This window comes from Ornithorhynchus anatinus, chromosome 3 (assembly GCF_004115215.2).
Source record: "Ornithorhynchus anatinus isolate Pmale09 chromosome 3, mOrnAna1.pri.v4, whole genome shotgun sequence".
Taxonomy (NCBI): domain Eukaryota; kingdom Metazoa; phylum Chordata; class Mammalia; order Monotremata; family Ornithorhynchidae; genus Ornithorhynchus; species Ornithorhynchus anatinus.
This window is the reverse complement of record NC_041730.1, coordinates 106,759,679-106,781,807: the sequence shown is the minus strand read 5'-3', so window position 1 is coordinate 106,781,807 and position 22,129 is coordinate 106,759,679. Positions and strand designations below refer to the sequence as shown.

The window sequence follows — 22,129 nt, the reverse complement described above, 5'->3', positions numbered from 1 at the left end:
CCTCCCCTGTTCTCTGGAGGCTCATATCTCCTCCTGCCTATAGGACGTCTCCACCTGGATGTCTACCCACGACCTAAAACTCAACATGTCCAAGACTGAGCTCCTTATCTTTCCTCCCAAACCCTGTCCCCTCCCTGACTTCCCTGTCACTGTAGATGGCACGACCATCCTCCCCATCTCACAGGCCCGCAACCTTAGTGTCATCCTTGACTCAGCTCTCTCATTCACCCCACACACCCCATCTGTCACCAACGTCTACTGGTCTCACCTTTATAATATCGCCAAGACCTGCCCTTTCTTCTCTATCCAAACTGCTAACATGCTGGTACAAGCTCTCATAATATCCCGACTGGATTATTGTGTCAGCCTCCTTTCAGATCTGTCTCTCCCTGCTCCAGTCTATACTTCATTTTGCTGCCGGATCATCTTTCTACAGAAAAGCACTGGGCATGTCACTTCCCTCATCAAAAACCTCCAGTGGTTGTCTATCAACCTCCACACGAAACAAAAACTCCTCACTCTTGGCTTCAAAGCTGTTCATCACCTTGCCCCCTCCTACTTCACCTCCCTTCTCTCTTTCTACTGCCCACCCCGTACACTCCGCTCCTCTGCCGCTCACCTACTCACCATCTCCTGTTCACGCCTGTCCCGCCGTTAACCCCTGGCATATGTCCTACCACTGTCCTGGAATGCTCTTCCTCCTCACCTCTGCCAAACTAACTCTCTTCCCCTCTTCAAAGCACTACTGAGAGCTCACCTCCTCCAAGAGGCCTTCCCAGACTGAGCTTCCCCTTTCCCTCTGCTGCCCCCTACCCTCTGCTTCTCCCCCTTCCCCTCCGCACTGTGCATATTTATATATACTATTTATTACCCTATTTATTTTGCTAATGAGGTGTACAACCCCTTGATTCTATTTATCTTGATGATGATGTCCTGTTTTTGTTTTGTTCTGTTTTACTTTGTCTGTCTCCCCCGTTTAGACTGTGAGCTATCATTGGGCAGGGATTGTCTCTATCTTTTGCTGAATTGTACATTCCAAGCACTTAGTACAGAGTTCTGCACATAGTAAGTGCTCAATAAATACTATTGGATGAATGAATGGCACATTGTAAGCACTTACATACCACCATTACTATTATTATAGATATGTATGAATTAAGTATCTGAGAATATAGGTAGCATAGGTAGATGGAACAGGGTTTGAAGAGGGTAGTCCCAAGAGAAAGCAGTATAGGAACAGAGAAAGGAAACGGGGGAATGGAAAAAAAAGGGGAAAGAAAGAAATTCCACCCTTTTTGAATCACCAGGCAACAATTCTGCCCATCTTCAAAGATCTTCTGGAATACCACCCCATCCAAGAGGCTTTCCAGGATTAATTTCTCACTCTAGGCTTCAAGACTCTCCATCACCTTGCCCTTTCCTACCTCTTCTCCCTTCTCTCTTTCTACTGTCCACCCCGCACGCTCCGCTCCTCTGCCGCCCACCTCCTCACCGTCCCCCGTTCTCGCCTATCCTGCCGTCGACCCCTGGTCCACGTCCTCCTGTCGTCCTGGAATGCCCTCCCTCCTCACCTCCGCCAAACTAATTCTCTTCCCCTCTTCAAAACCCTACTTAAAGCTCACCTCCTCCAAGAGAGCTTCCCAGACTGAGCTCCCCTTTTCCCTCTGCTCCCTCTACCCCCCCTTCACCTCTCCGCAGCTAAACACTCTTCTCTCCCCTTTCCCTCTGCTCCTTCCCCTCTCCCGTCCCATCCCATCCCCTCAGCACTGTACTCGTCCGCTCAACTGTATATATCTTCATTACCCTATTTATTTTGTTAATGAGATGTACATCACCCTGATTCTATTTATTTGCTATTGTTTTAATGAGATGTTCTTCCCCTTGATTCTATTTATTGCCATTGTTCTTGTCTGTCTGTGTCCCCCGATTAGACTGTAAGCCCATCAATGGGCAGGGACTGTCTCTATCTGTTACCAATCTGTACATTCCAAGCGCTTAGTAGAATGCTCTGCACATAGTAAGTGCTCAATAAATACTATTGAATGAATGAATGAATAATTTTCTTCTTCCAGGTCCATATCCTCCCAACTATGACCACACTACTTACAAACACAATATACACAGTCACATTTAGCTCTTATGACCATACCAATTTACATACACTCAATCCTTCTTAAGGGCTAGAAATCAGAAGCCTTTGGTTCTTGTCTCAGCAGTCTGTTTGGATAGGCAATCTTGGGTAAGTTTTAAACTCTCTCAGTTCCCTTATCTGTAAAATGTGGTAAGGTGTGTACTCTCTTAGACAGGGAGCCTTGTGAGGCCAATTACAGTGCTTAACATATTGTAAGTGCCTAAAAATGCCATCATTATAATTATTCTATCATTCGGTTAGCACCAAGGGTAATGTGCCCTGTTCAGTCACTCTCTACTGCCAATCTAAAAAAGGAGGGATGTGTACTGGGCCCGGTTCTGTTCGACTTGTTCTACTCAGCCATCCTGGAGATTGCAACAAGAGACCTGGAAGCAGGTGCTAGAATATGTTTCTGCATCTCTGACAAACTCTTTCATCTTAACAGACTTCAAGCATCACCAAGAGTCCTGGAAGCACTCATTCAAAAATTACTCTTTGTATATGACGGCACCTTAAAGCCAAAAGTAATGAAGGTATGTAAAAGACTGTGAACAACTTCACTGATTACAAGGCAGATTATAAATCTAAAGGGAGCTGAGTTGATGTATCAGCCTGCACCAAGGAAAGAAAACAAACAAAAGTTTATATGGGGAATACAGAGCTAAATGCTGTGTCAGAATTCTACTAGCTAGGCTCACATTGGTCACCACTGTTGAACAATATCAGTGTATAGACAAGGAAAGAGCAGTTTGGCCTAGTGGATAGAGCATGGCCCTGGGAGTCAGAAGGACATGGGTCTTAATCCCAATGCCTCCACTTGTCTGCTCTGTGACTTTAGGCAAAACTTGGCTCAGCTACTTGTCTGCCATGTGATCTCGTGCAAATCACTCAACTTCTTGTGCTTCAGTGACCTCATCTGCAAAATGGGTATTAAGGCTGTTGAACCCCAGTGGGACATGGACAGTGTCCAACCTGTCTTCCTTGTATCTACTCCAGTGCTTAAAATAGCATCTGGCACATACTAAGATTTTTTAAAATATAGTTAAAAAAAAAACCAATGTAGAAGGCCACCACACTGGTTTTTAAAGCACTCAATCAGCTCCCCTCTACTACCTTAACTCACATTTGCTACTGTAACCCATCCCACACACTTCGTCTTCTAGCAGTAGTTTGCTCACTGGCCCTCTGTCTCATCTATCTCTCCGCCAACCCCTTTCCCATGTCCTGTCTCTGATCTGGAACTCCATCCTCCTCCATATAAGCCAGATCAACATTGTCTCTACAATCTACAGGCAGATGCAGTAGTCAAGACTTATTAAAATCACATCTCCTCCAAAAGGCCTTTCCCAACTATGCCCACAATCCCCCTACTCCCTCTCCCTTCTCTGTCACCCCAGAACAAAGTTCTATGCCCTTAAAGAACTTGACAGTCACACAACTGCAGCTCCACATAACTCATATACCTATCTGTAATTTATTTATATTAATTTCTGCCTTCCCCTTTAGACTATAAGCTCCCTGTGGGCAGGGAATGTGTCCACCAGATATGAGGTACTGTACTCCCAAGTGCTTAGGACACTGCTCTGCATGCAGTAAGCCCTCAGTAAATATGATTTATTGATTGAATAACAATTATATCATATTGTAAACTCTTAATGTCAGGGCACATATATCTTGTTTGTGTTGCAAGGACTTATTATAGCATTTTGCACTCAACAGCTGCTCAGTGAATATCACTGATGGATTGACTGATCTGACAGCCCAAGCCTGTGTATACAGTGTACCAGATGTCAGAAAAATCACTTTTGTGCATAAATGTATGAAAGTGGTGAGAAATATAATGAGAATTATCCAGAGTGCACAGTCTTGTAAGAAGTCTCCACAGAACAGGAGGACTGGTTAAACACTAGGATTTACCCTACAGCTTTTATTTTAATTTGTATTTGACTCTGTCCTCACTGATCACGTTGACTTTGTGTTTTTATCATTTTATTTTCTACATTTGAGTCCTTCTTGGCCATCTTCTTCCTTATTCTTAGATTCTAGCCCCTTGAGGGCCAGGGACCTACCTGTCTAATTTTCACCTTTCTTTCCCAGTGTTTTGCACAAAGTAAGTGCTTGATAAATACTACTCCTTACACTAACTACTATGTTATGCATTCACTTACCAATCTATCCATTTTCATTTTCCTCTTAACAGAAAATCACTTTGTTTTTGTCTTTGCCATTAGATAAGTCACCCCTCCCCCTTCTGCTTCCCCCCCACCCACCCAACCGCAACCCTCTCCCCTACTTTCCCATCTTTCCCTGCAGTATCCACAGAGGAGATCTTCTCTCTCCTCGCAAGTGCCACCCCGTCCACCTGTGCTTCGGACCCCATTTCCTCTCACCTTATATAAACCATTGCCCCTTCCCTCCTCCCCTCCTTAACATCTATTTTTAACTGCTCACTCTCCAATGGTTTCTTCCCCTCTGCCTTCAAACATGCCCATGACTCCCCATCCTAAAAAAACTCCTCTCTCGACCCCACCTCCCCTTCCAGTTATCGCCCTATCTCCCTACTACCCTTCCTTTCCAAGCTCCTAGAAAGAGTCGTCTACACTCGCTGCCTACAATTCCTTAACTCCCATTCTGTTCTGGACCCCCTCCAATCTGGCTTCTGTCCCCTCCACTCTACCGAGACTGCTCTCTCAAAGGTCACCCGTGACCTCCTTCTTGCCAAATCCAATGGCTCCTACTCTATCCTAATCCTCCTTGACCTCTCAGCTGCCTTTGACACTGTTGACCATCCCCTACTCCTCCACACCTTATCTCACCTTGGTTTCACGGACTCCCTTCTCTCCTGGTTCTCCTCTTATCTTTCTGGCCGTTCATTCTTGGCCTCCTTCGCAGGCTCCTCCTCCTCCTCCCATCCTCTTAACTGTTGGAGTTCCTCAAGGGTCAGTTCTTGGCCCTCTTCTGTTCTCCATCTACACTCACTCCCTTGGTGAACTCATTTGCTCTCACAGCTTCAACTATCATCTCTATGCAGATGACATGCAAATCTACATCTCTGCCCCTGTCCTCTCCCCCTCCCTTCAGGCTCGTATATTCTCCTGCCTCCAGGACGTCTCCACCTGGATGTCTGCCTGCCACCTAAAACTCAACCTGTCCCAAACTGAGCTCCTTATCTTCCCTCCCAAGCCCTGTCCTCTTCCTGACTTCCCTATCACTGTGGATGGTACAACCATCCTTCCCGTCTCTCAAGCCCACAACCTCGGTGTCATCTTTGACTTGGCTCTCTCATTCACCCCACACATCCAATCCGTCACCAAGACCTGCTGGTCTCACCTTTATAATATCGCCAAGATTCGCCCTTTCATCTCTACCCAAACGGCTATTTTACTGGTACAGGCTCTCATAATATCCCGGCTGGATTATTATGTCAGCCTTCTCTCTGATCTCCATTCCTCCTGTTTCTCCCCACTCCAGCCTATTCTTCATTCTGCTGCTGCTGCGCGGCTCATCTTCCTGCAGAAATCCTCTGGGCATGTCACTCCCCTTCTCAAAATCTTCCAGTGGTTGCCTATCAACCTCTGTACGAAACAAAAACTTCTCACTCTAGGTTACAAGGCTCTCCATCACCTTGCCCCCTCCTACCTCTCTTCCTTTCTCTCTTTCTACTGCCCACCCCATAGGCTCTCCTCCTCTGCCGCCCACCTCCTCACCATCCCCCGTTCTCACCTATCCCGCCGTTGACCCCTGGGCCACGACCTCCCGTTGTCCTGGAATGCCCTCCCTCCTCACCTTTCATTCATTCATTCAATAGTATTTATTGAGCGCTTACTATGTGCAGAGCACTGTACTAAGCGCTTGGGATGAACAAGTCGGCAACAGATAGAGACAGTCCCTGCCGTTTGACGGGCTTACAGTCTAATCGGGGGAGACAGACAGACAAGAACAATGGCAGTAAACAGCGTCAAGGGGAAGAACATCTCGTAAAAACAATGGCAACTAAATAGAATCAAGGCGATGTACAATTCATTAACAAAATAAATAGGGTAACGAAAATATATACAGTTGAGCGGAGGGGTACAGTGCTGTGGGGATGGGAAGGGAGAGGTGGAGGAGCAGAGGGAAAAGGGGAAAATGAGGCTTTAGCTGCGGAGAGGTAAAGGGGGGATGGCAGAGGGAGTAGAGGGGGAAGAGGAGCTCAGTCTGGGAAGGCCTCTTGGAGGAGGTGATTTTTAAGTAAGGTTTTGAAGAGGGAAAGAGAATCAGTTTGGCGGAGGTGAGGAGGGAGGGCGTTCCGGGACCGCGGGAGGACGTGACCCAGGGGTCGACGGCGGGATAGGCGAGACCGAGGGACGGCGAGGAGGTGGGCGGCAGAGGAGCGGAGCGTGCGTGGTGGGCGGTAGAAAGAGAGAAGGGAGGAGAGGTAGGAAGGGGCAAGGTGATGGAGAGCCTTGAAGCCTAGAGTGAGGAGTTTTTGTTTGGAGCGGAGGTCGATAGGCAACCACTGGAGTTGTTTAAGAAGGGGAGTGACATGCCCAGATCGTTTCTGCAGGAAGATGAGCCGGGCAGCGGAGTGAAGAATAGACCGGAGCGGGGCGAGAGAGGAGGAAGGGAGGTCAGAGAGAAGGCTGACACAGTAGTCTAGCCGGGATATGACGAGAGCCCGTAATAGTAAGGTAGCCGTTTGGGTGGAGAGGAAAGGGCGGATCTTGGCGATATTGTAGAGGTGAAACCGGCAGGTCTTGGTAACGGATAGGATGTGTGGGGTGAACGAGAGGGACGAGTCAAGGATGACACCGAGATTGCGGGCCTGCGGGACGGGAAGGATGGTCGTGCCATCCACGGTGATGGAGAAGTCTGGGAGCGGACCGGGCTTGGGAGGGAAGATGAGGAGCTCAGTCTTGCTCATGTTGAGTTTTAGGTGGCGGGCAGACATCCAGGTGGAGACGTCCCGGAGGCAGGAGGAGATGCGAGCCTGAAGGGAGGGGGAGAGGACAGGGGCGGAGATGTAGATCTGCGTGTCATCTGCGTAGAGATGGTAGTCAAAGCCGTGAGAGCGAATGAGTTCACCGAGGGAGTGAGTGTAAATGGAGAACAGAAGAGGGCCAAGAACTGACCCTTGAGGAACTCCAACAGTTAAAGGATGGGAGGGGGAGGAGGCTCCAGCGTAGGAGACCGAGAATGATCGGCCAGAGAGGTAAGAGGAGAACCAGGAGAGGACAGAGTCCGTGAAGCCAAGGTGAGACAAACTAATTATCTTCCCCTCTTCAAAGCCCTAATTAGAGCTCACCTCCTCCAAGAGGCCTTCCCAGACTGAGCTTCCCCTTTTCCCTCTGCTTCCTCTGCTGCCTCTCTACCCCCCCTTCACCTCTCCTCAGCTAAGCCCCCTTTTCCCCCCCTTTCCCTCTGCTCTTCCCCCTCTCCCTTCCCCTCCCCTCAGCAATGTGCTGGTCCGCTCATTTGTACATATTTTTATTACCCTATTCGTTTTGTTAATGAGATGTACATCCCCTTGATTCTATTTATTGCTACTGTTTTTGTCTGTCTGTCTCCCCCGATTAGACTGTAAGTCCATCAATGGGCAGGGACTGTCTCTATCTGTTGCCGATTTGTACATTCCAAGTGCTTAGTACAGTGGTCTGCACATAGTAAGCGCTCAATAAATACTATTGAATGAATGAATGAATTGTAAACTCCTTGAGAGAAGGATCACACCCATTCCCTATATTATATTCTTTATACTTAGAGATGATCTATAAAAGATACTTCATAAATACTGTAGATAGATTTAAAAGAAAAGGGAAGAGGAAGTGAAAGGGGACAGTGTAGATGTGGAATTGGGAATACATAGTCAAGATTTTGGGTTTTTTTTTAATGTTAATTGTTAAGCGCTTACTATATATCAAAAATTGTACTAGGTGCTGGGGTAGATAAACCATAATCTGGTTGGACACAGTCCCGGTCCAACATAGGGCTCACATTATAATCCCCATTTTACAAATGAGATAACTGAGACACAGATAAATTAAGTGATATGCCCAAAGTTAATTCCAAAGTTATAGGCCTCAGAGACAGCAAGTATGTTGGTATTGTTAACTGTAATAAAGGTAGGTAGAGGAGAGGATTTAGGAAGGAAGATGAAGAGTTCATTAATTTATTCAATCATATTTATTGAAAGTTTTTTTGTGTCCTGAGCACTCTACTAGAGTTCAGTTTAAGACATACTGAGTTTGAGTTTGAGGTATGGGCGAGGGATTGGCAGCAAGACAAGACCGATGAACATACAATGAGAACACTGGTGTTAGAGAAGCAGTGAGCATGTTGGGCTATAGAAGTTATAGCTATAGCATGTTGGGCTATAGAAGTTAAGTAAGATAGGAGAGGATAGGGTGATAGAGTGCTTTAAAGTCAATGGAAAGGAGTTTCTGTTTGATGGATGTGGATGGGCAACCACTGGAGATTCTTGTTGGACTGGAGAAACAAGGACTGAAGTTTTATTTTTAGAAAAATGATCCAGGCAAGAGAGAGGTATATGGACTGGTGTGGGAAGAGCCAAGGAGGAAACAGGGAAATAAGCCAGAAGGCACATGCAGTAATCAAGCTAGTATAAGAAAAGCGCTTGGATCAGTGTGGTAGCAGTTTGGATAGAAATTAAAGGATGAATTTTAGTAATGTTTTGAAGGTAGAATCAACAGGATTTGGTGACAAATGTAGGTTGAATGAGAGAAATGAGTCAAGGAAAATGCCAAGTTTATAGGCTGGTGAGACAGGGAGGATGGTGGTGATGGATTAAAGTAATGGGAAAGTCAGGGAGGAGAGGGTCTGGGTGGGATGATGAGAGTTCTGTTTTAAACATGGTAAGTTTGAGTGTCAGCGGGACATCAGGTAGGGGAAAATTTGTGATTGCAGAGAAAGAGAGTGTGCAAAACACTGTACTAAGTGCTTGGCAAAGTACAATACAACAACAAATACATTTTCTGCCCACAACAAACTCAAAGTCTGGAGGATAGTTGAAGCCTTGGGAGTGACTGAGTTCTCCAAGGGAGTGGGTGTTAATGGAGAATAGGAAGGACTCAGAACTGAGACGTGAACGAATCCTAGTTATGGGGTAGGAGGCTATGAAAAAGACTGAGAATGTGTGGCCAGAGAGAAAGGAGAACCAAGAGAGGATAGTGTCACTGAAGTCAAGGTTAGATAATGTTTTAATGAGAAGGGGTTGGTCCACAGTGTCGAAGGTAGCTGAGGGTTTGAGGAATTAGAATGGAGTAGAGACCATTGAATTTGTCAAGTAGAAGATCATTAGTGACCTTTCTGAGGGTAGTTTCCATAGAGTGAAGGGGGAGGATCCCAGAGAGGGCTCTTCAACTTATTCACCAGCAGCTGGCTCATCTTCACTGGAATCATCTATTAGCTACTCTTTGGAAGAGAAACCAGGTGATACTCGAACAGCAAAATATCTTTTTTTGGGGAAGGATGACCACCACCACATCTAAGATCTTTCTTTTCTCTTGCTTTTGACTGTCTTTTCAGTGATGATGATTGGATGTCCCTTTCTACTCAACTTGTGGCAAGATATAATAGTGAGTGCAGTTAAAATATAGTGGTGCAATTAGTGAGAAATGAATTTCCATTTGAAGGTTCAAGAAAGTAGCTATGACTCAGCAGTGAAATCTGGACTACTTAAAAATACCACTAAATTAGCTACTTTTCACATCTGCAGGTAGCTTGAGGAAATATAGCTACTTGATCACTCAATCAGTGGAAAATATTGAGCTAACTTGTGCACACAGCACTGTGTAAGGACTTAGGAAAGTACAGTTTAATGGACTTGATAGATACAATACTCCCCACAAGGAGTTTACAGTCCACTGGAGAAACTCACAGTCTACAGAAGGCACTTAGAATCTACAGGGCTGAATGTGTGTTTTACCTTCTTAATTTAAGGGTAGGGAAAAAAATAAGGCTTAATCCCTTGAGTATGTTCATTAAAAGGCCTCTTTTAATGTAGGGCTCTAAGTTTAAATTCAGGAAATATCAGTGGACTCAAGGATGGATATCTGATCATGCCCATCCTGCTCCATGTGCTACTCTGCCTGAGGAAGAATGTCCTCTGTAGCCCATTTTCTAACCTAATTCAACATATCTTTAATTATGATGTTCCTAGTCCTTTAGTGTGTAGAGAATCTTTTTCATAGTTACAATTTTCTCTCCCGAGTGTTGACTTAAATGTTCCTTCATAATTCATTTCATTCTAATGATATCACTTTGCTCTCTGCTGAGTTACTCCTCTTTCTTGGAATTTTCTCCTTCTGTTACCTCCTGACCAAGTAACCTTTAACTTTTCATCACAAATCATCTCTTTAGTAATTTCCCTTCTAGGAACACCTGACTTCCCTATATATTTTCAATACAAGCAATTTTCAATGCAATATATACCTATATGTACATCCACACACACACATTTTAAATCTCATTTATCCCCATCATACTGATAAGGAGCTGAGTAGTTCACTTGCCCAATATCACACACCAGCCCAACTGAAGGTCTGGGACTAGAATTCAGGCGCTTAAATCTGGGCAAAGCATTGTCATACATACAACATAATTAGAGTGGGCATAGTTCTTCTTTCACTAGAGGCTCACAATTTAAAATGAAGGGCAAGCAAGTATTCTGTCACCATTTTGAAGTTGAAGAAACTGAATTACAAAGGAATTAAGTGACTTGCCCAAGTTCATACATTAAGCCAGTGACAGAGCTGGGGCCAGAACACCATGCTACTTACAAATGCTTTCTGTTGCTGCTTACCTGAAAGAATCCTGGCCTCCTTCTTGATCTTCACTCCACCCTGTTTCTGATTGCTCCACTCTTCACTTTCCTCTCATGAGTCCATAACAAGGGTGCAATTTGCATAAGAGGTGATTGGTTGACTTGTGAGTCTGTCCAGGAGGTCTATCAATTCTACCAATCCCAAGATGAAGGGGATGAACTGTGTTCGAACATGGTGCTGTTTCCCCCACCCCAGTCACATGGTGCAGTCTGATGCTGGCCTAGTACCTGTCCCCTGGGCCAGGCAATGGCAACTCCCTGGTCTTTGTAGCTGCCCCTGCCCAAAACTGCTGCTGGCCCCAGGGGCAGAAAACAGACAAGAGACTCTCATTTCATCTCCTCTTTCTCCCTCTGGGGAGATGGACTTCAGGAAGCCAGAACCTTCCCAAGCTCTTGCTGCCCTGCCAGGAAAGCCCAAACTGGCTTCCCCATCAACCACAGTCCTTATGCATTGGTGGCAGTGGGGAAGAAACAGCGGCACCCACTGCCGTGGGGATCAGCTTGAGAAGAGAATCCAGGGCAGTGGAGGGAAATGCATTTTCCTGCTTCTCCCACTGCACCAGCATGGGAAAATGGAGCCAGGCTAGTAGAGAAAAGCATACTGTCCTGTTTCAGCTGCTACAGCCACCACTCTAGAGCACAGGAAAATGAGTAGGAAAATTGGAGGAAAAGATGTTTTCCTCCTTCTTCTCATCCAGAACCTGGGGAAATGAGCTGGGGCAAAGGAGGAAAATGCCTTTTCTTTCTTCCCCTGATCTGAAGCCCAGGAAAACGAGCCAGAAGAATGGAAGAATCCACACACCTGCCTGTGGTCAGCCTGGGTCTTTCCCTTCCAAGCATCGTGGAAAGTCCCACCTCCTTTCCTAGTGCCTTCCCCTGCTCAGAGGGTCAGGCAACTTAGTAATTTAAACTATGCATAGAGCCAGCTTGGAAGCAATAGAAAGGCTGCTTATGGGTTCATCTTGAAAGATTTCACCTTTGTACATTTTGTACAAAACCGTCAAGGACCCCCTCTCCCTATTCCTATTCCTCTCTCCCCCACCTCACTCCCTTGCTCCCTCCCTTTCTTCCTCCCTTCCTTTCTCTCTTATCCCCATCCTTCCTTCCTCTTTTGGACCCATTACTACCTCAGGTCTCAGTTCCAAGTTCCAACTTCCTACCATCCTTCCAGGAATTGAGTAGCTTCAGAGCACTCTTCCCAGCAGTAAACAGTATGGGGGTGGCAGATTAGAAGAGGTCCAATGAGCGCTAAACCCTGTTTAACCCTCATAAAAAGATTAATATGAATATTAATTTTCATTTTAATAATAACTCTGAAACACTTAACTAGTCAAGTAAAATAAATTTATTATTCTGAGCCTTGGTCAGCAACACAAGCCTGAAAATGACTGGCCATGAACACTCTTTCAAATTGATTTTCTAACAGCCTCAAAAAGTCAAACTAAGATGGTATGTAAAGTGTCAACTGAGATTGAGTTAAATTATGGAAAGCTTAAAGCAAATGGTTCCCAGAATTAGCATTAAAAGCATAAGGAAACTGTTTCAAAGACATATCCTTGAGGGAGGACACAGCAACACTTGTTCTAAAAAGTTCAGTTTCTTTTTTTTTCCCCCCCAAAAGAAATATTCACAGAAAGTCACTGAGCAACACATCACAATGACAGGTTAAAAATCTTACAGCCAATCCAGTTTAAATACCAAAGAGGTGCACTTTTAAAGCTGAATATTGATGGCATGCACAAGAGTACTAAAAAATAATTGCAAGGCGCTAGAGATGAGAGACAGATTAACTTCAGATTCAAACAAATGATTTCATGGTACCACTCTCTTTCAATAGTCCTAGCATCATGAAATCTTAAAACACTGTCAGAGAAAAAATCACTCACTCCATCTGGTCTACCATCCGAGGCTGTGACAATCAAAATGTAGCGATCGGTGCTTTCTCGGTCCAACGGCTTCCCTAAGGCAAGAATCCCAGAGCTGGGAATCAAAAACAACACACACAAATATTTATCATAATTACAGTCTTCAAGACTGACAGGTTTCTTTCATTGCCCTGGATTGCTTTGGATAAATGATTCCCTCTCAACAAGTATAACGAGTGTTTAAAATTTATCATTCCTAGGAAGATGTTGTAGATAGATAAAGGCTTCTAAATCTGTAGAGCATCTGAGAGGGAACAAGATAGGAGAGACCTTATTAATGTTCACTTGTTCTTTTAGGCTCTGAGCCTCCATCTGAAGCTTTCTAGGTGAACAGATATCTACTTTAGTGTTAAATATTACTTCAAAAGGAGTTTCCTTTAGCTATCTATTTCAGCAGCTGGTTTGACCTTAGGATCAAACTATTCTCCCCAGTTCTGACTTTAGCCAAACCCCACTTTTTAAAAAATAGATCTCATTTAAAAAAAGCTCAATTTTCACTTCTGAAGTCAGTAAAAGTACAAGATTATTCCATATTTAGAGCATACAAATGAACTTCAAATTCTCTAGTGAGTACCTCTCTAAAAAGATCATAAGGCCAGAGAACTCAATTTGTTATTGTTTTCAACTTACTAAAGACTATTTAACTTTTGACCTAGAATATTTATTGCACTACTTTATAAATAAGAAAATTGGAAATTCCAAAGGGTTTTCAGTGAAGGCAATTTACCACCTTCTGAGACTTTAAAAAGGTCAAATGTGTAATAAAGATGAAAAGCACAGCCAAACACTCATTGCATATAAATATGAACATACAATCTGACCCAAAACAGTTCAGTGAATTAACATAGGAAATAAAAGAAAATATTCCCCAAATGACATTCAGGGCATGAAGAATCAAGTTTAATTGCTTCCCTATTGTACCCTTTAAATGACCTCAGGAGGTCACCTAGTCCATTCATTCAATTGTATTTATTCAGTGCTTACTTTGTGCAGAGCACTGTACTAAGCACTTGGAAAGTACAATTCAGCAACAATCCGCAATCAATCAATGGTATTTATTAAGCTTTTACTGTTACTCACTAGACTGTGAGTTTGTTGTGGGAAGAGACTGTGTCTACCAATCCTGTTGTATTGTACTCTCCCAAGCACTTAGTATTGTGATCTGCACACAATAAGTACTCAAAAAATAAGACTGATTAATTGACTGCAGAGCACGGTACTGCGCTCTTGGAAGATTCTGCTGCCAGACCAACTGAAACTGCTCGGCAACTAAACTGAAACTCTTTTCTACCATGCTCTGCCAAGCACTTTAATACAGAGGCATGCACACAGTAAGAGCTCAGAGGTCATAGTACTTTTGATGCTATTAAGGCCTATCTACTTGTTTTGTTTTGTTGTCTGTCTCCCTCTTCTAAACTGTGAGCCCGCTAGCATGGCTCAATGGAAAGAGCCTGGGCTTGGGAGTCAGAGGTCATGGGATCGAGTCCCGCCTCTGCCACTTGTCAGCTGTGTGACTGTGGGCAAGTCACTCAACTTCTCTATGCCTCAGTTACCTCATCTGTAAAATGGGATGAAGACTGTGAGCCTCACGTGGGACAATCTGATTACCCTGTATCTACCCCAGAGCTTAGAACAGTGCTCTGCACATAGTAAGTGCTTAACAAATACCAACATTATTATAAGGATTGTCTCTATCTGTTCCTGAACTGTACTTTCCAAGGGCTTAGTACAGTGCTTTGCACACAGTAAGTGTTCAATAATATGAATGAATGAATAAATACCACTGATTGAGTGAACCTTGAATTCTTTATGTAAAAATGCAATAACTTTATAACATTGACTTCAGCCATCCAGGCAGCCTGCATGTAGACATTTCAAAGGAAAAACAACAGAACAGATGAGCAAGAGCTTTTAAGGCAACACTCCCCATGACTGGGCAGCGGCAGATGGAAAATTGGGGGGAAGCAGCAATTCTTAGTGGAAAGAGCATGGGTTTGGGAGTCAGAAGACCTGGTTTCTTAACCCGGCTCTGATACTAGCCTGTTGTGTGACCAAAGGCAAGTCATTTCATTTCTCTGTGCTCAGGTTCATCACTATAAAATAGGGATTCAATGCCTCTTCTTCTTCCCATATAAACTACAAGCCCCATTTGGGATAAAAAGTACCTCTAACTTGATCATCTTGTATCTACCCTAATAGTACAGTGCTTGATACATTGTAAGTGCTTAACGAATACCATCCTCATCATCATTACTTCTGCTACTTCCCAATTCCATAGTACTGAATTCTAACCTGTACAGTTGCCTCATTGGTGGCATAATAATTTGCCACTGACACTTCCTCTTGTCCTTGTAGAACTGGTGTCAAACGAGGGTTCCACTCTTCAGCAGTAAGGTTTCAGGGGAATCCTGTCCTTACCACCATTGTGGTCTTTGATGCTAAGAACAGTAGCAATCTAATAGCCTAAATGACAAGAGATGCTCCAACTAGAACCTGGTCCAATCCACTAAATTTCTATCTTGCCTCCTACTGTTCATGCCAGTGGGAAACTGTTTCCAGTAACACACTTGCATCTACTATTTCCTAATGCTATCTATGGTGAGCCCACAGCAAGCTGCCTTATTAATGACTGTTTATGATCCCGTAAACAACAAGATAGAGAATTTTTGAAGCCACTGATGGGGTCCACCTGATAGGTGATTGCAGGCCTGTGGGGGCAGAGCATGGAGGGAGGCATGGCTTTCTCTCTGTGTTCTATTCTACCCAGTAACTGATCTGGACCAATCAATGACTGCCAAGTAGAGCCCCAGCTGTTACTCCTGAGGCAAATAAAAGCCAACCCCTTTAAATTAAAGAGGGCACACTTGGGAAGAAGAAAGAGGCAGCACTTGTAGAATGGATTCCTTTGACCACAGAGGGGTGGTAAAGTGAGTTTATGTATGTGTCACTCCCTTGCATGTTGTTAAACCTAAATAAAAAGCTTTTTCACAATAACCTCAGTGATCAGAGGTGTGTTTTGAACTTTACTCTGTGTCAGTGAGGCTCCTCTGATTCAGGAAGGTCCTGGTTGGTATGAACTGGAGGCTTGTGACACTATCATGGAGTTGCAGGGAGGAAGTGATGAGAAAAGCAGAAGTCAGGGGGACAGAAAGGAGGAGAAGCAGAAAGAAGCCTGCACATTTGCTGCCTAATAGTTAGATCCCAACAAGGCCTAAAGTCTTAATGAGCCACAAATGGGAGAATCATGAACTTGGATATCTCTATAATTGGTGTAAAACTAGTACAATGCTCAGAAAATGACTGATTTTAAGTGACTGAAATAATATAATTAGCAGTATTTACCCACTTGCTATTTGTAATTATGATGTCAACAGCCACAGTAAACTTAGGCCTGCAAACAAATCACATCCTTTTTTTAATAGTATCTGTTTAGCATTTACTATGTATCAGGCACAGTAGTAAGTACTGTGATAGATACATGCTAATTAGCTTGGACACAGTCTACATCCTACATGGGTCACACAGTATTAACCTCCATTTTACATAACTGAGGCACAGAGGGGTTGAGTGACTTGCCCAAAGTCACATAGCAGGCAACTGGCAGAGATGGGATTAGAAGTCAAGTGCTCCTGAGTGCCAGGAATAAGTTCACGTGCTCGCCCTTGTTCTAGGCAACTTTTCATAACCAAATGAGGCAGAAACTGACCCAAACTTGCATAGAATATGAGATACTATAGATGAATATCATTTGCCATCCTCTCCTTCATAATTAAAATGCTCTAAAACTTAAAAAACACATTAAACAATTCTGCCTTCATGACAATGTAAGCATAGGACATCAAATTCATGGATTTAACACAACACTTTTAAAGCAGAAATTCCAATGTTATTTTGAGTAGCTGAGAACTTTAAGGGCACCTAAGCAATCCCAGTTCACTCTTATGTGTGAAATATTTACACCTCAGTGGCTGTTTCCTAATAAAATGTTTAACAGAAATAAAGAGACCCTAGAGTAGAATTTCAGAACTCAGTACCATTCTCAGAACTCTCATTACCATTTAAGAGTGCCAAACAACAAACAGCTGAAAGCCTCTGATTAGAAAGCTGCTCTCTTGCACAGAATTAATTATTGTATTTGAAAGTTTAAAAAAAAAGTTCAAAATTCAGCTTGGTGAGTATTTTTCCACTTACGTTTGTGAGAGATTGAAAACTCGCTGAGGATCTCCATTCTCAATTGAGTATGTTATTGGATCTCCCTCTCGATCTGTGGCCTTCAGGAAAAAAACAGAATTCAAAGGTCAGGTTATTTATATGACTCCTATTCTACCCCAAGGAAGACAAAAATCAACCCAGGAGTAGAAAGTGAAAGGATCTTACAGCACTAAACTAAACTGCAAGATCGCTGTGGGCAGGGAATGCGTTTACCAACTACGCTGAATTGTACCCAAGTGCTCCAGTACAATGCTCTGCCCAATTAGTGCTCAATAAATACTATTGAATAACTGAAAATTCCAAGTGGGAGTCAGGATGGCTTGAAGATGAGGACAGTAAATTAAATGAAAAATTCCTCATTTCTATTGTCAGCAAATGTGACTCTGGTTGATTCATTTAATTACTCTTGAACAGCCAAGAACATACAAAATTGCTTTGCTGGTCAGATGAATTCTTCCTTCTACAGTGTTTTGCACATGGTGAATACTCGATAAATGCAATTGAAAGAATGGGACTAATGATTTATGGACTATCCTCATTATTTCAAAGAGTTTTTTGGGGTATCATTCAGTGGGCCAGATGTTAAGAGACTAAGGTAGGTTTCTATTTGCCATGTGAACATGCTTCAAATAAAGCCTGGCAAGAATTTATCGGTGGGGTTTCTCACCATCTGAGCAGCCATAGAGTTGTAGGCTCCTTGAGGACAGGGATCATGGCTACTTACTAAGGGATGTCTACTTACTTTACTGTACTCTCCCTAGTTCTTAGTAGAGTGGTCTGCAGAGAACAAGTGCTAAATAAATACTATTAATTGACTGAGTGATAAGACCAGAGTACCGATGAAAGTTTAGGCTTCAGAAAGAGTTAATGTCCAGTTTTGTTTGGTTTTTGTTTTTTGGTTTTTTTTTTTTTTACAGAGTTGCTTGAGATCTATATTTGGAGTATGGATTTGCGGATACATGTGGATATGTCATGACACTTCTATATCACAGAACTTTACCAAATATGTTGTAGTATGGCAGTGGTGTTGCACTGACCTTCTCACAACAATCTGTTTTGCTGTGTTATTTCAAGGAGTACAAGCACTGCAAAGAAATGCACAGAGGGCATCTGCCCAAGGGGACAGCCCAACAGGACTAAAAGATGATGCTGTTTTATATGGATAATTCTCTAAAAGTCACATGGAGGAAGCTAACTGCATACCTTTCAACTTCAGAAGTGCTTGACTTGTGATGCAATTAAAGCTAACGCCGTTCATTTAAAACACATTCTTAAAAAATGCAGTGTGCTTCCTTCATCTTCCTTTTGATTAAGTTCTTTTCTCACAGTATTTTCTATGCTGTGCCTAAGCAAAGATCTTAGGATGCATAGTGTGTTGGGAGTGAAATCTGTAACTGTCCAGAAGCCATTAGATTACATTGTTCAGCCATTTTTTTATTTCAAAAATAAGAAAAGTGAAAGGGTGTTGTGATCCATCACCCAGTGCACAATTTGTTACAGTCCTTGAAGCAGTACCGCATAAAAAGATTGGACCAGCAAGAAAGAAAAAAAAATACAACAAATAGAATTCATCTTTGAAGTGTAGGGCCCTTAGCTTCAAATGTTGCAATTGTCTCACATTAGTACAAAGCATATGAGTTATTGTAACTTCTGAACCTTGTGGGCCTCAAGAAATTAAAATGAACCAAAGAAATCATAGCCCTATTTACAGTAAGATTTAGGGATTTTGATAAATAGATAATGCTTAGACTACTGAGAACTGCTGGACTGCCACTATCATCCCATTTACAATATAAAATAATGGTCTGTATCCATGTGATTATATAAAATCATAACCCATCTGAAATAACCATCCAATAACCTTTCAAAATTTGGGGAATTTTCATTTTAAAGGAGTCACATCATAAATCCAGGAGAGTTACAATTATAACTGGTTTGGGATAGTTTTTCACAAAGAAAACTATTTTCAGAAAAGTATTTGTTCTGACTCACTCTAATCATTATCAACAGTGTTTTTGAATGCCTACTGCGCACACACTAGAACAGATGCAGAAGGGAATTCAAAGAATCAGAAAACAATGCTAAAGATATTTTGAAAAAGATATATTGTGGTCATCCTGAAAACAAGTAAGAACCCACAAAAATAGCATTTCTGTTTTTAATTAAGTAGGAGAGTCTTTTCTAAAACAACACATCACCTCTAGGAGTTGGGAATCTGGGAATGCTCAGGTGATAGGAAAAAAACAATGCCTTCTATAAAAATCTAACTGCATTCAGTGAATTTATATCTCTGCCTCCTTTCAGATATATTCATAGACGTTTTGTTTTTTTTTAAAGACTAAGTGATTTTGATCATTAAAATTTAATTTCATTTTGCAAATATATCATCAACATTTATCAAAAAACTTGATTTCATGTGTCATAGGTCAGATATCTAAATATCATGCAACTTTCTGAACTCACAAGTAAACTAGGGGATTGTAATACACAACACCTGACATTTTCTTCCCCTTCACCCATCTAAGCCTCACATCTATATTTAGCTATATCTGAATTTTACCTGTCTATTTCCAACTGACTAAGAAATAATATTCATCTAAACAAAAATATAGCCAGTTTCAGCTTTAAGAAGAGGACATTTTGAAAAACAACTCCAATGAATTTTTTACCTTAAAAGACAAATCCAGGCCTATGCCATCTTACAACCACTCCATCTTATAACCATGCATATAGATAGATAGATGATAGATAGATAGATAGATAGATAGATAGATAGATAGATAGATAGATAGATAGATAGATAGATAGATAGATATCCCCTGGATATTGCTGGTGTTTTGTGGTACCTTACCCCAGGTTAAACCACCACCACAAAATATATAACTCAGGGAGACAGCTAGCATTACTTTATTTTATCTTAAGTTACAAAACCACTACAACATAACTTGTCACTTGTCAACCTTGTAGTTGTGGGCAAGTCACTTAATTTCTCAGTGCCTCAGTTACCTCATCTGTAAAATGGGGATTAAAACTGTGAGCCCCACGTGGGACAACCTGATCAATTTGTATCCCCCAACACTTAGAACAGTGTTTTGCACATAGTAAGCACTTAACAAATACCACCTTTTATTTTTATTTTATAATTTATACTGTTTGATGCCTGACCTACACAAAGTCCAACTACACTAACACTGCCAACCAAGTACTTTGATAAATAAATGCCTCCATGCTTTTTTCCCACCTGGACTGCAATTAAACAATCAACAGAAGCAGCCTGGCCTAGTGAAACAAGCACAGGCCTGGGCATCCGAGGACCAAGGACACCTAGATCTGTCTGCTGCGAGACCAGGTTATCAGCCATCACAATCACTGTGTGCCTGCCCACCTGGAAAATAGGACATTTTGCTCCTGATGCTGTGGCCAAAAAGTGGCCATTTTTTTCATCTTCCCTCTTTCCCTGCAGTCAAATCATGGTGTGTCTGCCTAACCTCCAGTGGCAAAGGCCCAGTACCATATATTTTTTACATTTCAAAAGTTGCCTGCCTTCACACCTACTCAGTCTCTGCTTTCTTCTATGTTCACACCAACCCAGTCTCTTTAATGATAATGATGGCATATGTTAAGCACTTACTATGTGCCAACGACTGTTACCAAGGTTATCAGGTTGTCTCAGTTTTAATCCCCATTTTGCAGATGAGGTAACTGAGGCACAGAGAAGTTAAGTGACTTAACCAAAATCACTCAGCTGACAACTGGCAGAGCTGGGATTGGAACTCATGACTTCTGACTCCCAAGTCCATGTTCTTTCCACTAAGCCATGTTGCTTCTCTGTTTACTCATATTCACTGGCCTCTTCACTCCCAAGGCCCCAAGAAGCAGCATCGCTTAGTGGAACAAGTACCAGCTTGGGAGTCAGAGGTCATCGGTTCTAATCCTGACTCTGCTGCTTGTCAACTGTGTGGCTGTGGGCAAGTCACTTCACTTCTCGGTGCCTCAGTTACCTCATCTGTAAAATGGGGATTAAAACTGTGATCCCCACATGGGTTAACCTGGTCACCTTGTATTCCACAGCACTTATAGTGCTTTGCACATAGTAAGCACTTAACAAATACCACCATTTTGGAGAAGCAGCATGACTCAGTGGAAAGAGCCCGGGCTTGGGGGTCAGAAGTCATAGGTTCGAATCCAGACTCTGCCACTTGTCAGCTGTGTGACTGTGGGCAAGTCACTTAACTTCTCTGTGCCTCATGTGGGACAACCTGATTACCCTGTATCTACCCCAGCACTTAGAACAGTGATCTGCACATAGTAAGCACTTAACAAATACCAATATTATTATTATTATTATTATTGTCAGCTGAGTGACCTTGGGCTAGTCACTTAAATTCTCTGTGCCTCAGTTACCTCATCTGTAAAATGGGGATGAAGACTGTGAACCCTAAGTGGGATAACCTGATTACCCTCTATCTATCCAATGCTTAGAACAGTGTTTGGCACATAGTAAGCACTTAACTAATGACATTATTATTATTATTAATAACAATTCAACCATCTCCTCAGGGTTCCCCTAAACACTGGACTCTTCACTCTCAGAGACCCAAGGACAGTTCAACCGCCTCCTCATGGTTTCCTAAACACTTGCCTCATCATTCTCAAGTCCCCAACAACAATGCAACCATCTGAAGTTGGTTGAACTCCAGATTCAAATGTTATTGCTGTCTTTTATCTCACTGACCCCATCACGACCCTTCAATCCCCTATCTCCTGTCAACCCATTCCAGTCCCCTTCTCCCACCTCACCTTCCCCACCCACTCTGCTACCCAACTCCTCTCCTCCCCTTGTGGTGCCCCCACTTCAACTCCCCAACCCATCTCTGTAATCCTGTTCCAGTACTGTCCCCCATGATTCTCCCCCTGCACAAGTCCCAATCTTTCGTCCCGCTCCCCCTGGGTGGGCCTCACTCTCATCCAACCCGTCTTCACTCCTGTGTGCCACCCCCACTCCTCCTCCCCTCCCCATCTCTGTAATTCTGTCCCAGC

General features: G+C 43.0%; 1 protein-coding gene across 1 annotated transcript in view; it reads right to left on the bottom strand.

Annotated features, from left to right (window-relative positions):
- The window catches only part of PCDH15 (protocadherin related 15), a 913,479-nt gene that overhangs the window by 255,307 nt on the left and 636,043 nt on the right, over positions 1 to 22,129 (bottom strand). The window contains exons 17-18 of the mRNA XM_029061331.2: positions 17,069 to 17,148; positions 12,839 to 12,932 (exon numbers count right to left, since the gene is read on the bottom strand). Of these exons, the coding sequence (XP_028917164.1) occupies positions 12,839 to 12,932; positions 17,069 to 17,148 (174 nt within the window). The remainder of the gene's footprint in view (positions 1 to 12,838; positions 12,933 to 17,068; positions 17,149 to 22,129) is intronic.